This window comes from Drosophila ficusphila, unplaced genomic scaffold, assembly GCF_018152265.1.
Source record: "Drosophila ficusphila isolate 14025-0441.05 unplaced genomic scaffold, ASM1815226v1 contig_607, whole genome shotgun sequence".
NCBI classification, from domain to species: Eukaryota; Metazoa; Arthropoda; class Insecta; order Diptera; family Drosophilidae; genus Drosophila; species Drosophila ficusphila.
In genome coordinates this window covers 48,921-61,797 of record NW_025064537.1, presented here as the reverse complement: position 1 = coordinate 61,797, position 12,877 = coordinate 48,921, and the positions used below count along the sequence as shown (strand labels likewise).

General features: G+C 38.4%; 2 protein-coding genes across 3 annotated transcripts; one reads left to right on the top strand and one right to left on the bottom strand.

The window, feature by feature from the left end:
• Nucleotides 1-6,524: 6,524 nt before the first annotated feature.
• Nucleotides 6,525-6,925, bottom strand: LOC122320499. The gene has a single exon (XM_043208628.1). The coding sequence runs from the start codon at nucleotides 6,891-6,893 to the stop codon at nucleotides 6,720-6,722; it is 174 nt and encodes a 57-aa protein (XP_043064563.1). The 5' UTR covers nucleotides 6,894-6,925; the 3' UTR covers nucleotides 6,525-6,719.
• A 107-nt stretch (nucleotides 6,926-7,032) lies between these two features.
• Nucleotides 7,033-8,587, top strand: LOC108100832. Of its 2 annotated transcripts, XM_017204902.2 has the most exons (4): nucleotides 7,038-7,656; nucleotides 7,714-7,804; nucleotides 7,867-7,959; nucleotides 8,030-8,587. In XM_017204902.2, exons 1-4 carry the CDS (start codon nucleotides 7,477-7,479, stop codon nucleotides 8,242-8,244), a joined length of 579 nt encoding a protein of 192 aa, XP_017060391.1. In that variant the 5' UTR covers nucleotides 7,038-7,476; the 3' UTR covers nucleotides 8,245-8,587. The 2 variants fall into 2 exon arrangements, with proteins under 2 accessions (XP_017060392.1, XP_017060391.1); XM_017204903.2 differs by lacking the exon at nucleotides 7,867-7,959 and having other exon boundaries at nucleotides 7,033-7,656.
• The last annotated feature ends 4,290 nt before the right edge of the window (nucleotides 8,588-12,877 follow it).

Here is a 12,877-nt window from a genome sequence, read left to right as displayed (position 1 = left end):
CGCCCCACGTTGTTGTCACATTAGCCACGCCACGCTGTGCGCCCTTAATGAGCATCGCAGACATATGCCACGGGGGCACAGAGAAGCCTTCAGCCTTGAGCCTTAGGCCATGGGGCAGGGGGCGTGGCCAGGATGACGGGGGCGGCGGTCAGAGGTCGCCGCCCGTTTCCCGGATGCTTTTATCGCCGGCCAAAATCTCTCTACTCCCCACCAACGAAAATTGGTATGTTTAGGTTGCCCTTGAATTGCCGCATTGATGGTGGGGAAAATCCTGGGGTCGGGTTTTTAGGGTTGGGCTCCCGGTCTTATATCTGAGCCGACACCCCGCGCCATATGTAAATGTCTTCATTGTAGTTCATCCGACACTGACACTGACAGTTGCCCTCGAAGGGGGTTGCTCTTTAAAGGAAGAAATAAGCAACATATGGTGGGGATTCTGGAGGATTCTGATACATGAAAAACCAAACAAAAAGAAAAAAGGTTTTTCAGATAATAAAATTTAATAATTGTATTAAAAAGGCTGTGCAGGTTTTTTTGACAAGTAATATTATATTTTTATAATCGTTTTTTTTAGTTATATAAAATTGTAAAATGTTCGGATCAAAGCAAAACAATAAAAAAAAAATAATTAACTGCCTGTTTATAAAATTCTCGTAAGCTTAAAACCAACTGTTATGGCCTTAAAGCCCAAAAACTTAAAAATTTATTATCACTAATAACATATTTGGTTCTTGATAAAACTAGATACCTTTGAAAAATATGTATTTTTATAAAGCAAAAAACCGTCTTTCAATGTATTCAATTTCGCGTTTTAAAGCCCTTTCAAAAAGTTCTTTAATTACCCATATCTAATGCGAAATGGTATACATACGTGTTGATACATACGTGAGTTTTAACCAAACATAGTTAGCCACAATCGCCAGCACTTGGGTCCATAATCACCGATATAATGATCATCTTCACCAGCATCATCAACATCATGATTTCAAACATTTTGCGGCCCTGCATTGAAAATCATTTCGAAATGGCATCGACCAAAAATTCGCTGTTGGCACTCTTCCCGTTTGCAGTGGGCACACAATTTGCAACACCCTCGGGTCGCCGGCCCCTTTGCCCGGAAAATAGCCGCAAATCTACGCGAGTTTTCCTCCACACTTGTTGATGTTAATGCACATTACGTATACGCACGCTGGACGTTTTTATTTCTCTCTTTTCGTGCTGCATTTTGCATTTTGCGGTCTGCCGTTTGCAGTTTGCCGTCTGCCGCATAATTCTTATTTTAATGCTGCACTTTAGGCACATGCCAAAAATCAGATGGTTTTTTTTGGGCAAAGAAGGAAATGGGGGGAGGTTGGGGAGAAAGAGCGGAAAATACAGAAACCTCCAGACGGAGAAGAAAAGAACTTTGCTTGGCCCATTTTCGCAGTGGGCCGCCTCTGCTCGCAACGCTGATTTTTCGGTTTCTCGTTTCAGCTGCGGGTCCCAAGAAGACAAGAAGTTGTCTAAACAACTGCAGATGCATGTCGACATTGTGTTGCGTTCTGGGCGAGACTTCCACAAAAGCTGCTGACGTCAGCCGCACATGCCACACGAGTCGTGTGGGAACAATCCGGACGGAATAGCAGAACATCCATCTAACCAACTGCAAATGCAAACTCTTATGGCTGTCGCCCCCCTTCCGACATGAATAATGCAATACTGAATGCCATTAGGGGAATAATAACTTTGCTATGCTTGTAAAAACAATAGTGTATTTTAAAACGTTTTAAGAGCTATGAACAAATTCAGATTAAATCATTTTACGGTGACTAAATACTACTTTCGGTTTTAACACGATAAAAGGAACAAAAAAGATCCTTTTAAAACATAATCAAAAATATGTAATTACATATTTTGTAAATTCATTAAAAACTATGATATTTGTCCTTTTAAAAAAATGTTTTGAGTTTTTAAGATACAGCTTTAATTACTTAAAAATTTAAATAGTATTTTGTTTTTGAATTTCGTTATAAGTTTAATAGAACTTTCATTTCTCCTAAATATTCTATTTGCTTACATTTTTAAATTACTTTTTAAATTTATATCCATTTGACACGTTTACCAAGCTAAAATTAAACACATCTTTCGTCTTTTCTGTTAGTTGCAGCAGCATAATAAAATGTTTTTTCTTAACATGTTCCTTCTGTTATTCTTCTTCACCCGCACATATTTTTTTTTTGTGAGTTTTTAAAATAATATGCCTGTCCTGCCGAAAATTGTGTGCGATGTTCGCTCCGCTTCTGTTTGCTGCAGTTTTGCTCGATTTGCGGCAAATTAAGTTGGCCTGGCCAGCAGACCATGCTCGTCCATCGGAGCACCCGCCTTGCGGCCTCCGAATTTTTGGGTGGTGCTAGTGGTGGTTTGATGGTGGTGTTGGTGGTGGTGGTGGTGGTAGTGTGGTGCATTGTTCACGACGTCGTCTGGTTTCGCATTCGGATTGGGGGTCTGGGTTTGGGGATCGGGGGTCTGAGGTCTCGGGTCTCTGGTCTGGCTGCTGCCCAAAAATGCAATAAAATTAAATGTTTTTGTGTAAAAACTTTATGACTTTGTGTTTATGTTCGCAACACGCTCGGCTCGAATCTCGCAGCACTCAGCGTCCAAGTTTCCTGCGTTGTTTTTGGACTTTTGCTCGGACGCTTGGCCTGCTTTAGTTTCTCTGGCTGATTGGCAATTGTTTTTGCTCTGGCTGCTCCTCTTGGCGGTGGCCATAGTGGCTATAGTGGAGCTGCCAGTGGTGCTGGTGGTGGTGGTGGTGTTGTTGGTGTAGCCGCCGCCTCGCATGTGTTGACAGTAATTAATTTAACTGGCATAAATGAAATTTATACGAGCAACACATTTTGCGATACTTTGACAGACGGGCGCATGTCTGCCGGGCAAAGTTGGTGTTTTTTTCTGAGATATATATATACTCGGGAAAAATGGAAACTGAGACTCCGTATTCAACATTCAGCAGCAAGATTAAGCTAGATAGCTGTCTTCGATCTCCTGTTTAATGTTGAACAAGAAATGTTGTTCAAAATGACACATTTCATTTGGAATAATAATATGTCGATCAACATTAAAAAGGCTTTTAATTACTAAATCAAAAAAAAGGATCAGCATTTTACTGTGCAACATAATGGCTTGTACTTAATTTATTTATTGTTTTTAATATGAATAAAAAATCTAGTTGAATTTGTTTGAAGCTGCCTGCAACTCCCCCTTTCATTCATATTGTATAATCTCTAAAAAATAAAACTAGCCATTAAGTAAGAAATAATATAGCTCCTTTTGATGCAACACGCTGGCATATGCTTTAATTAGTAATCAAATCATTAATTTATAACCTAGTTAAATTTGTTCCCAAAAAAAGGATCTGGAACTTATCAGGTAATCTATCTCCCTTCGTTAATGCGAATACCTTAATTTCTGTATCAGCTTAATCTCGCCGCCTTATCTCGTCATCAAATTAGCCCGTTCGATCCCCTAAAGCCATAAGCTCTTGGCCATAACTCAAGTGATTCCGGGACTCCTCAGCAATTACGGTTTCACTTCTTGGCAGCGTCCAAGTCTCCGCGCTCTTTTCCTCCACCGAAGGCTATCGAAGTGCGGTGAAATCATCGAGTGGCGGGCACGTTCGCCCTTCAATTGAGGGGCGTGCGAAATGCATCGTAAAAATCAAATATGAAATATACTTTTTAACAGCTCACGCTTCTTGACAACATCATTGAAGAGCGCCTCGAGGTGTGGCCCACTAAATGCTCATTAATTATGGGTCTGCAGCCTGGCATTCCATAAACACCCGTCCGAGTTGCCAAGTAATTAACTTAATATCGCTGTAAAAAGAAAACTTTTTCGCCCAACTGTCGTTAAATAAAAGGTTCCGAAGGAGCAGAAAACCGAAAACCAGTCATAAACAAATGAAGCTGCAAGAGCAATAATGTTTAGTATTTTCTTTCTGGGCATTATAAACCAAAACGATTGGCTTAGTAATTGGCCAGCGAAGAGGAAAATATATGACAGCGAACAACTAAATATATCTGGCGATGTTCGCTATCTTTATTAACCGCAGCAATGCACAGCATCAGGTTAAATATTCAAATCCCGTTCGACCTCCTGGGCTCCGGGAAATATCCCGTCCATTGTCATGTGGAAAAACTATTTAAATCGCGGGGAAAATCGCTGGGGGAAAGAGGATCCGCGACTCCCGCGATTGATTCACACAGCGAACTTCCGCAGCCGACGAGCAAACAAAAAGTTTACGCTTCATAGCACAAATTGAATAAATCATTTGACGTTGTCGAGCAGTCAAGTTCGATGGCAAAGAGGGGGGGTTCGGAAAAGCCGGGGCCAAAGTTCGTGGGTTCACATAATTGTTGCGCAAAATTGACCAAAAATAAAAGCTTTTCCCCAGAAGCGCAGAAATTTGGCGGCAGGAGGCGGAGACTCTGAACAGATTTTAATTGAAAATAAATAAATTATGCTGTTTAATGCCCTTAAAAGTGGAGCAGCCATGCCTGAAAGAAAACATTTTGCCGCCTTGTAATCTGAGTAGATTTAAAGAGGTTTTTTGGTGTTCAACGATATTTAAAACGAAATTAGGAACTCCTAATAAAATAAAGATAGATTAGCCTCAAGATTTTTTGTTGTTGTTAAAGCGTTTAATTTTGTGAGAATAGGTAGGGGAGACCGGGGGGTCGTGAGACACGGGGGGTCGTGAGACGCGCTTACAGCCCTGAACTAAAAAGCGCGACATCTACCAGCTGACTGTGAAACTTCTTGCTTGTTTCCAATCTTCATTTCCACATCACAAATATTCCGCTCATGCCGATTCTTTATGTCTTCCCAAATGGCAACTCCAATTTTGTGGTCGAAAGTTTTGTAGACCGTTCGTTTTTGCTGTCTTTTCGCTTTGTTTTACAAGCTATTTGCGAGAGTGCATACATCCGAAACATTCCTTGGTGAGTAGCCTTTTGACACCCGGAACAAATTTTGCATAAACATTTAATGCGTCCATTAAGCAGAAGCCATATTTAAAATATAGCTATTGGGGGGTCGTGAGACAACGTTCTCGGGGGGTTATGAGACATTCTATTACCGCGTCATCTAGGAACATAAAATTGTATTTTATAGCCTGATATAGTGTTTCTGTACACAACCAAAACGTTTGATGATAATTTTGATATTTTTGATGGATTCAGTGTTTTTGATGATCGTTTTTTCTTTCTTTAGTCATCATGGTGCGTCATAAGTATAGTCAGACTGCCAAATCTGCGATTGATGACAATGTTTTTGTGGCTGCTATAAAAGAGGTTGCTATCGAGAAAAAGCCGCTACGGTCCGTTGGTAGATCATATAATATATATAATATATATGTATATATATAATTATTAAAGATTTAAATAAAAAATTTTGATAAAATTAAGCCATTTTCATTCTTATAAATTTGTGTCTCACAACCCCCGAACATTGCGAAAATCCATAAAAAACAACTTTTGAGCAGGCTTGCAAAACTTGAAGGTCGAACTAAAATTTCAACTAATTATACTTTTGTCTGAGTGAAATTACACTGAACTATGATTAAAAAATTTGTACGGGCAGAAAAATGGCTTTTCTATTATATTTTTTGTCAAAAAACAAAACCCGTCTCAAAACCCCCCGGTCTCCCCTATATAAATATTATTTTATTATCATTGGGTCTTGTTACAATCAAGTCTAATTGCTTTTTATTCTATACTAGAGGGCCTGTGTCCGCTTCGCTGGCCAACACAATTTAACAACATAAAAGTCAATGTTGCAACATTTTTCAAATATATGGGGAAGTATAGAAAGATGGTTATTTAACACTTTTCCAGAATGACTTCTCCACTTGCGCAGCACAATCCAGCCGTTTCTCTTTTAAACTTTTCAAATATATTAACGCACTGCAATATCGGTATATAGTCGCCATTGGTCCAATATCTAAATTTTCATTATCACTGTAGTTCGCAGTGGGTTATATTGGAATGCCAAGCGATTGAATGATGCCAATGATCTCCATGCGCTCATTTGTCTTTCTTCGCTTAAGTTTTGTGAATATACTTGTTGCTGGCTTGGATGTCTGCGGCCAATGTTTGCACGTCGTCCTCTAAGCATTTCGGACTATGGACAGAGTGGTGAATTTATCCTCAAATGCACGATCCACATAATTTTCACAGTTCAACTTAAATTGAATAAAAATTCTTTTTTTTTTTAACAATTTCACAGTGAACACAAAAATTGAGTTAAAATGCTAAGGGAGCGTGTTTGTCAGTGTGATGAGGTAGCAACTCACTTTATATGCGACAATATTGCAATTTTCTTACGGATCCCTAATTTTTTTCAAAATAAATTATAGCCTATTTAACTCCACGATAATATAGCTTTCTATCGGTGAAAGAATTTTTTAAATCGGACCAGTAGTTCAGCAGCCTATTCCCTGCAAACAAACAAACAAACAAACAAACAAACAAACAAACAAACAAATGTTACCTCTTTATAATATTAGTATAGATTTATTTTAAGCAAATAATTTAATTTATAAGTTATAATTCATTCTTGCCCATTTTGAACTTGTTTTTTTAACAAGAAATATTCTGCCCTTTGGTATTTTGGCACATTTCTTAGCACTAAGTAATTAAGTACTAACCACTAGTTATTTTGCTGATTATTGATTTTTATTCCTAGCCGAAAACCGAGTTCCACCACTTGGACTTCTTGTTGCAACAAGGCCACTGGGGAATGCTGCAGCGGGTGGATGGACAAGTGCAGCAATTCGAGGACACAGCAGAAAGTGCCACCAGAAGCAGCAGGATGAGCATCCAAAGTGAGGAGGCTGATCCCAACGACGGGATCATGTTGACTAAAATAATTATTCACGACTCGAGAACAAGACACGTTGGAACCTTGTCGAATCAGTGAACCAAATGGCGATGACATAATCGCATCAGCAGCAGCAGTTGCAGAAACCGAGGCAGATGCAGATGTAAATCGTCGGAACAGAACAGAACTGAACCGAACAGAACTGAAATTGCACGGACCAAGTTAATATCGACGGACAACGGCGGAGTGTAATTGCGAATGTCCGTGCCCCGTTTCCGATTCCGATTCCGAATCCGTTGCACGTTTCCGTGATGGAATATGTACATGTGAAAAGAGGCGAAAACAAAAATATCGCCGGCGCGTCATTCGTTATGCAATTCCCGCGCAAATAACAATACTCAACAAAAGTCAAATAAATTGAACAAATAAAACCAAAACTTTTGGTGGATGCAGCACGTAAACTTTGACAACAACGAGAATCCAAGCAGACGCTTTAAAAGACCACAGCGAATTCATTAGCCAGCCTATATTGATAAGGCCTTAAAGTTTTCATTTTAAGTGTGTCACAGTTGACTGAGCAAAAAAAAACTCTACAGAAAGTAATTATATAAATCAAAGATGTTGCTTATGCAGTTGCTTTGTCTAAGCTTATCACTGAATCTTTCGCATTTTGGAACTATAACTAGAGGGAAATCACTTTGGGATATACGAAAAGATCGAAAGAAATCAATGACGTCTTCATTTGACGTAAAAAAGTGCCCCAATATAAAGACCATGGATAATGTGAACAAGACACAAGTAAGAAATAAAGTTAGTGCCCTAACAAGATTTGTCTTAACTTTTGCTTCCAATCAGTTATTAGGAATTTGGTTTGCCTATATTACAACTCCTTTGGATATACCAACTTACCAGCGTCGTTGTATCTCTCACAATGTTGAAAATGATAGTAAGTACCATCTCTTATTTTAGTAAAATTTCTCAAAATTTTCATTATTACTCGTTATATAGATTTTTTCAAGAAAAATATCTTATATACTGACTATAAAATGATTTGTATCACCTATTCTTGCAAATATGACGCCAAAACTATGTTGCACCGTAGTACGTACTCTAAAACTTTAAAATACATTTGAAGTGTTGCATTTAAACATACTTTTAATACAAATTCCAGTTAAGCTGCGCATTTTAACCCGCACTCGAACTCCTTTGGAAGAGCCACTAAACAAGGCGCTTATATTCCTGGAACAGATTAATTTTCCCTCGGACAAACTAGAGTTTCTCAAGGCGGATGCCTTTTGCTTCGAGTGGTACCTCTTGAAGTACCACCATAAACGGCGACCGGGAAGATATAATGTTCCCACCAACATAGTTTGGGATCGTGTTTGATGCTGATGCTGATGCTGATGCTGATGAAGATGGAGATGGAGATGTAGACGGAGATGGCGATGACAGCACGAATTAATTGCATAACTATCGTCAATTATTACAACATAATCAAAGGCGGGGGAGCTGCAGCGATGGCGAGGAAATCGTATAACTTAATTAATTAGGGCCGGCCCAGCCGAAATCAATTACCAACGACAGTTTCAGTCGACTGATTGCGACTGGTCCTTCAAGGAACCCAATTGTGCTGATTCCCGTGTCCTTGTTCCCGAAACACAAATACATGTGCACTTGAAAAAATAACTGCAAATAAGTTAATAAATATATGTATATCTATGGAATTAAAGCGATCTTTATTGTATTTTTATGTCCTGGTATAAAGAATAGACAATTATTATATTTTTCCATAAAGATATTCCCCATTAAGGGCTATTATAAGCTCAGCATCTAAAAAATATTTTTAAAATATCTACTTATTCAAAAAATATAATTCGAATGTTAAAACATTCTTTCAATATAATTTGCTTTTAATTTATTATTGTTGCAAATACCAACATCTTTGCATTTAAACCCCACCTTATGAATATTAATTCAAATATTCCTCATGCCAATTTTTTAACATATTTTTTCTCTGTGTACGCTGATAGACACATATGGAGAGCAGACGGCCTCCTGTTATTGAATTGATGCCTTTCCCATCCCGGCGACGCTTCAATTCAATTTACCGAAGGGGATTCCTCCTGCTGGAAAAAAAGGAAACTTGGAAATTTCTATGGATCCCCGAAAAGTGTGTGTCTCTGCCCATTTTCATTTCACATTTTTTTCTTTTTTTTTTTCGGCTCGCCTGTTTGGCTTCCTTCTGCCAAATTGCTCGGGCCAGGCTCAAATTGGCTTTGGCTCTGGGCTCTGGGCACTGGGCTCCAGGCGGTTGGCAATAAAATCAATCCCATACTGGGGTCCACTTGGCGTATGCGTAACTCACAATTATCCCTCATTGTGTGGGCGTGTCCCCTCGAGCATTCGAAGGGGGCGGGGCGGGGATAATAGTCACTAGCCCGGGATAATTGTCATTGTCATGCGAATTTCGGGTCCGCAGGACACGAGAATCTCGCTTCCGGCTACAACATTTGGCCCCCGGCCAGAAAGCCCCGGACAATCCAATTTTCGAATTTGAATTTGAATTTGCATTTGCATCTTGCTGTCTGGCCATATTTTGCTGCTAATTTGTTTTGGCTCTAAGCGGCTTCCTCGACTGAGTTAACCCACAGTGACATTCCGTTTGTTTGCCATTGAAATCGAAATTGAATTGCTGTGAGGCTTTTTAGTTAATTTGTTTGGAACCAGCAAACAGCATTTAAGAGTTTTGAATGAAACTCAACTAAGAACATAAATCTTTCGACCGAAAATCAGAACTTATTGCCTGATATTTGCCATTTCCAAGGCAAAATCAACTCACTTAGCTTGCAAATTCAAATTGCACGTTCTTGAGATAGCCATCTTGTTTGACAATGTTGTCGGATTTGTCTTGGCCAGGAATCTCTCTCTGTGTGTTTGTGTATGTGTGTGTGTGTGTGTGTGTGTGAGTCAGAATGGAGGCTGACATAAGCTCGTTATCAGATCGTCGGATAGAACATGTCTTGCAATTACATTTTACACTTGAGCAGCTGAGCAATTCAGTGTGCTCAAAGGGGTCTTCATATTCGTATGTTTCAGCCAAGTTCATGAGCACATAAATACAAACATGAGCTGGCAATTAATTCTGCAATTCATATGGTAATGTGTGCGCTTATGCATAAGCTTCACAGATTTTAAATTTCAGTAAGGCAGTCTAATGACCAGCAATCCAATAAAAATGTATGCATTTATAGTTACAGGATTTAAAGATAAAATGAATCATTTGTCTCCCAATAAAATTTTAAGCATTGTAAATAAAAAATAACAAAATTTGTTTCGTTTTCAATAGTAAATTTCAATTACAAACATTTAAAACTTAAAGTTTAAGCTTTAATATTAAATATTTAATATTAAAACCAAAGGAACATGTGAATTTGGTGCATAAGCTTAAAATCATAAACATTTTTGTACGAACATTTAACCCTATCAATAAAAAACAAAACCGTAAAACAAAAAATTTAATAATAATACAAATAAAATAAACAAAACAAACTCCAAGCTGTTCAATTATTATACTCAAATATATTCAAATGTTTGTAAGTATGATTACAATAAAATCGAAACCCTTGAGCTACCAAATCATTTAAAGTTGCAGCAGCAAGACTTTAACCACCAACAAAACCAACTTTAATGAGACTGCAACACCAAGAGGCAAGTAAGTGACATCTGCAACACCAAGAGCCAAGTAGCAACAGCAAAAGCCACAGCAGCAACACGAGGGCCTTTGGCTTTGGCAAAAACAATATCGGTCGGAGCAAAAGCAAAATTAGCAGCGGCAAAAAGCCACAAGTGCAGAAGAACATCAGTACCGCCGGCAAAAAACAGCAGCAACATCTGTTGCGACAGCAGCAATTGTCGTTTTAACAGCAACAGCAAATGGCAGCAGCAGCAGCAACAGCAGCAGCAATTGCAGCGACATCGGCAAGAACACGAGTGCTATACTATATAGTATAGACTATATAGAGAGAGGCATATATATGTACTCGGCTTTAAGCCTAATTGATGCGCTCTTTTCGACTTTGCCAGCTTTTGTTGATCTTCTTGTTATATAGTTGCTGCTGTTTTTGTTGTTGCTGCTGTTGTTGTTGTTGCTGTTGCTCTGGCTAAAAGCTAAAGCAGTTATTCAATTTGATCTACTGGCAAAACTGCGCTGTTGTTGCCGTTGTTTTAGCCATTGCCTGTCCGTTGTCATTGTAACAATTTTATGGCTAGTACGTTTTTATTTCCACAGATTTCAGTGATTTTCTCTAGTCTCTTTTTTTTCTGCTTTTTTTTTGTTAACAAGCGCCGCTTTTTGTTTTTTTTTTTTGTTTCTGCCTGTCGTGTATTTGTTTCAATTGCATGACGCATTTAGCGATTTCAAGTTCAAATCACTTTTTATAGGTCTTTATGTAATCACGTAAGCGTCATTTGTGGAATACACATTCGCGGCAGTCAGCAATCTTCAAGTCGAAGCTGTGACTTCATGCAGAAAGACTCTCTTAATAGAGTTGCATTTAAATTAATGGCCCGAGATCTTCGGCTTCGAGATCTACAAATACGAGTTGGCTGGCGCTAACCAAAAACTCTTAATTAGCCGAAGAAGTTCTTTTGGTCTGGTCAGTTCAGTGGGTTTGGTTTTATGTGGTTTTTTAGTTTTTTTTTTTTGTTTTGTATCTGCTGCTCGACTGGTTCCACAAGTTTCCGTTTCATTTCGATTTCGGTTTCGTTTTCGCCTCTTTCACGTCAAAAAGAACAAGAACAACAAGAAGCTGAAGACAAGATGCTGAAGACGCCGCCAAATAAAACAAAAAAAAAAAAAAAAGAATCAGCGGCGAAACGACTGCGACAAAAAAAATATAAAAGAAATAAAAAACGAAAACCATTTATTGACGTGATAATCTAAAGATCAAGGTCTTCCTTTTGCCATTTCAATAAATTTTGTTGTTGAGCTGCGTACATTTCGTGGACCCCCAAAACGTTCAATCTTTGATTCCGTCGAAGCAGCAACGAAACTAGAATTCCGATCCGAAAGATGTAGTGTGGATTGGCGATAGGACAAACAGGAAGTGCCCAACTGAACTGCTACACTGAACTAATAATAAAATAATTACCAAAATCAACGAAGTATTGCATTTTAATAAGTCGTTCTATGAAGAGCATTCCAATAATATTTGAAAATTCGCAAGTTAAATAATATTAGTATTTTAATGAATGAAAAGATCTAAGTTCAATGGTATTTGCATAAAAAAGAAGGGTTTCTTTCATGAACTAAGTAAAGTTTTCATCTTATATAGATTTTTCTTAAACGCTAGTATATACGCTGAAATATACAAAATGTATTGATATTTGATAACGTTACCACATCAGTGTTTTGTGAACAAAGCCCCACATAATAAAATAGTACAAATGAAACTGAAAAAAGGAAAAAACCGAAAGTTCAGACAGCCAGAAGTGGAGCATAATCCGAGGATTCAGTTCAGCTTTGGGGAAGAGTCGTATTCCCAGCCTCCGGTTCCGACTCTCAGTTATGTAAAACATATGCTAAACTAATGTGGGTAGTCGCTTCATGACGGAGGAAGGGGAAGCGGGTAAAAGGGTCTTGGGTTTGCAATTCAAATGCAGTTTGCAACTTGCTATTCATTGGGGGATTTTCTCGTTCTCGGGTGCAACAACAGCGACAGCAGCTGCGAATTCAGTGCAAGCGGCGATGAGAACGATGAGTGATGACTTTAAGCCTCCATCCGGAATCTGCTTTTATCTTCCCTCAAATGTGCAGTTTTTTGGGAGAAGCCTACAGCCTGTGAAAGTCTGAAAAAGATTAGTTTAATTACGAAATAAATTTACTCTAAAGGTATAAACAAAAAATGTTCTAGTTTATTTAAATGCTGATAAGAATATTTTGTTGATAAACTACAAAGCATATATTATATTTATTATTATATTTACCTTTACTCGTGTAAATAAATTAAGCCCTTTTTAA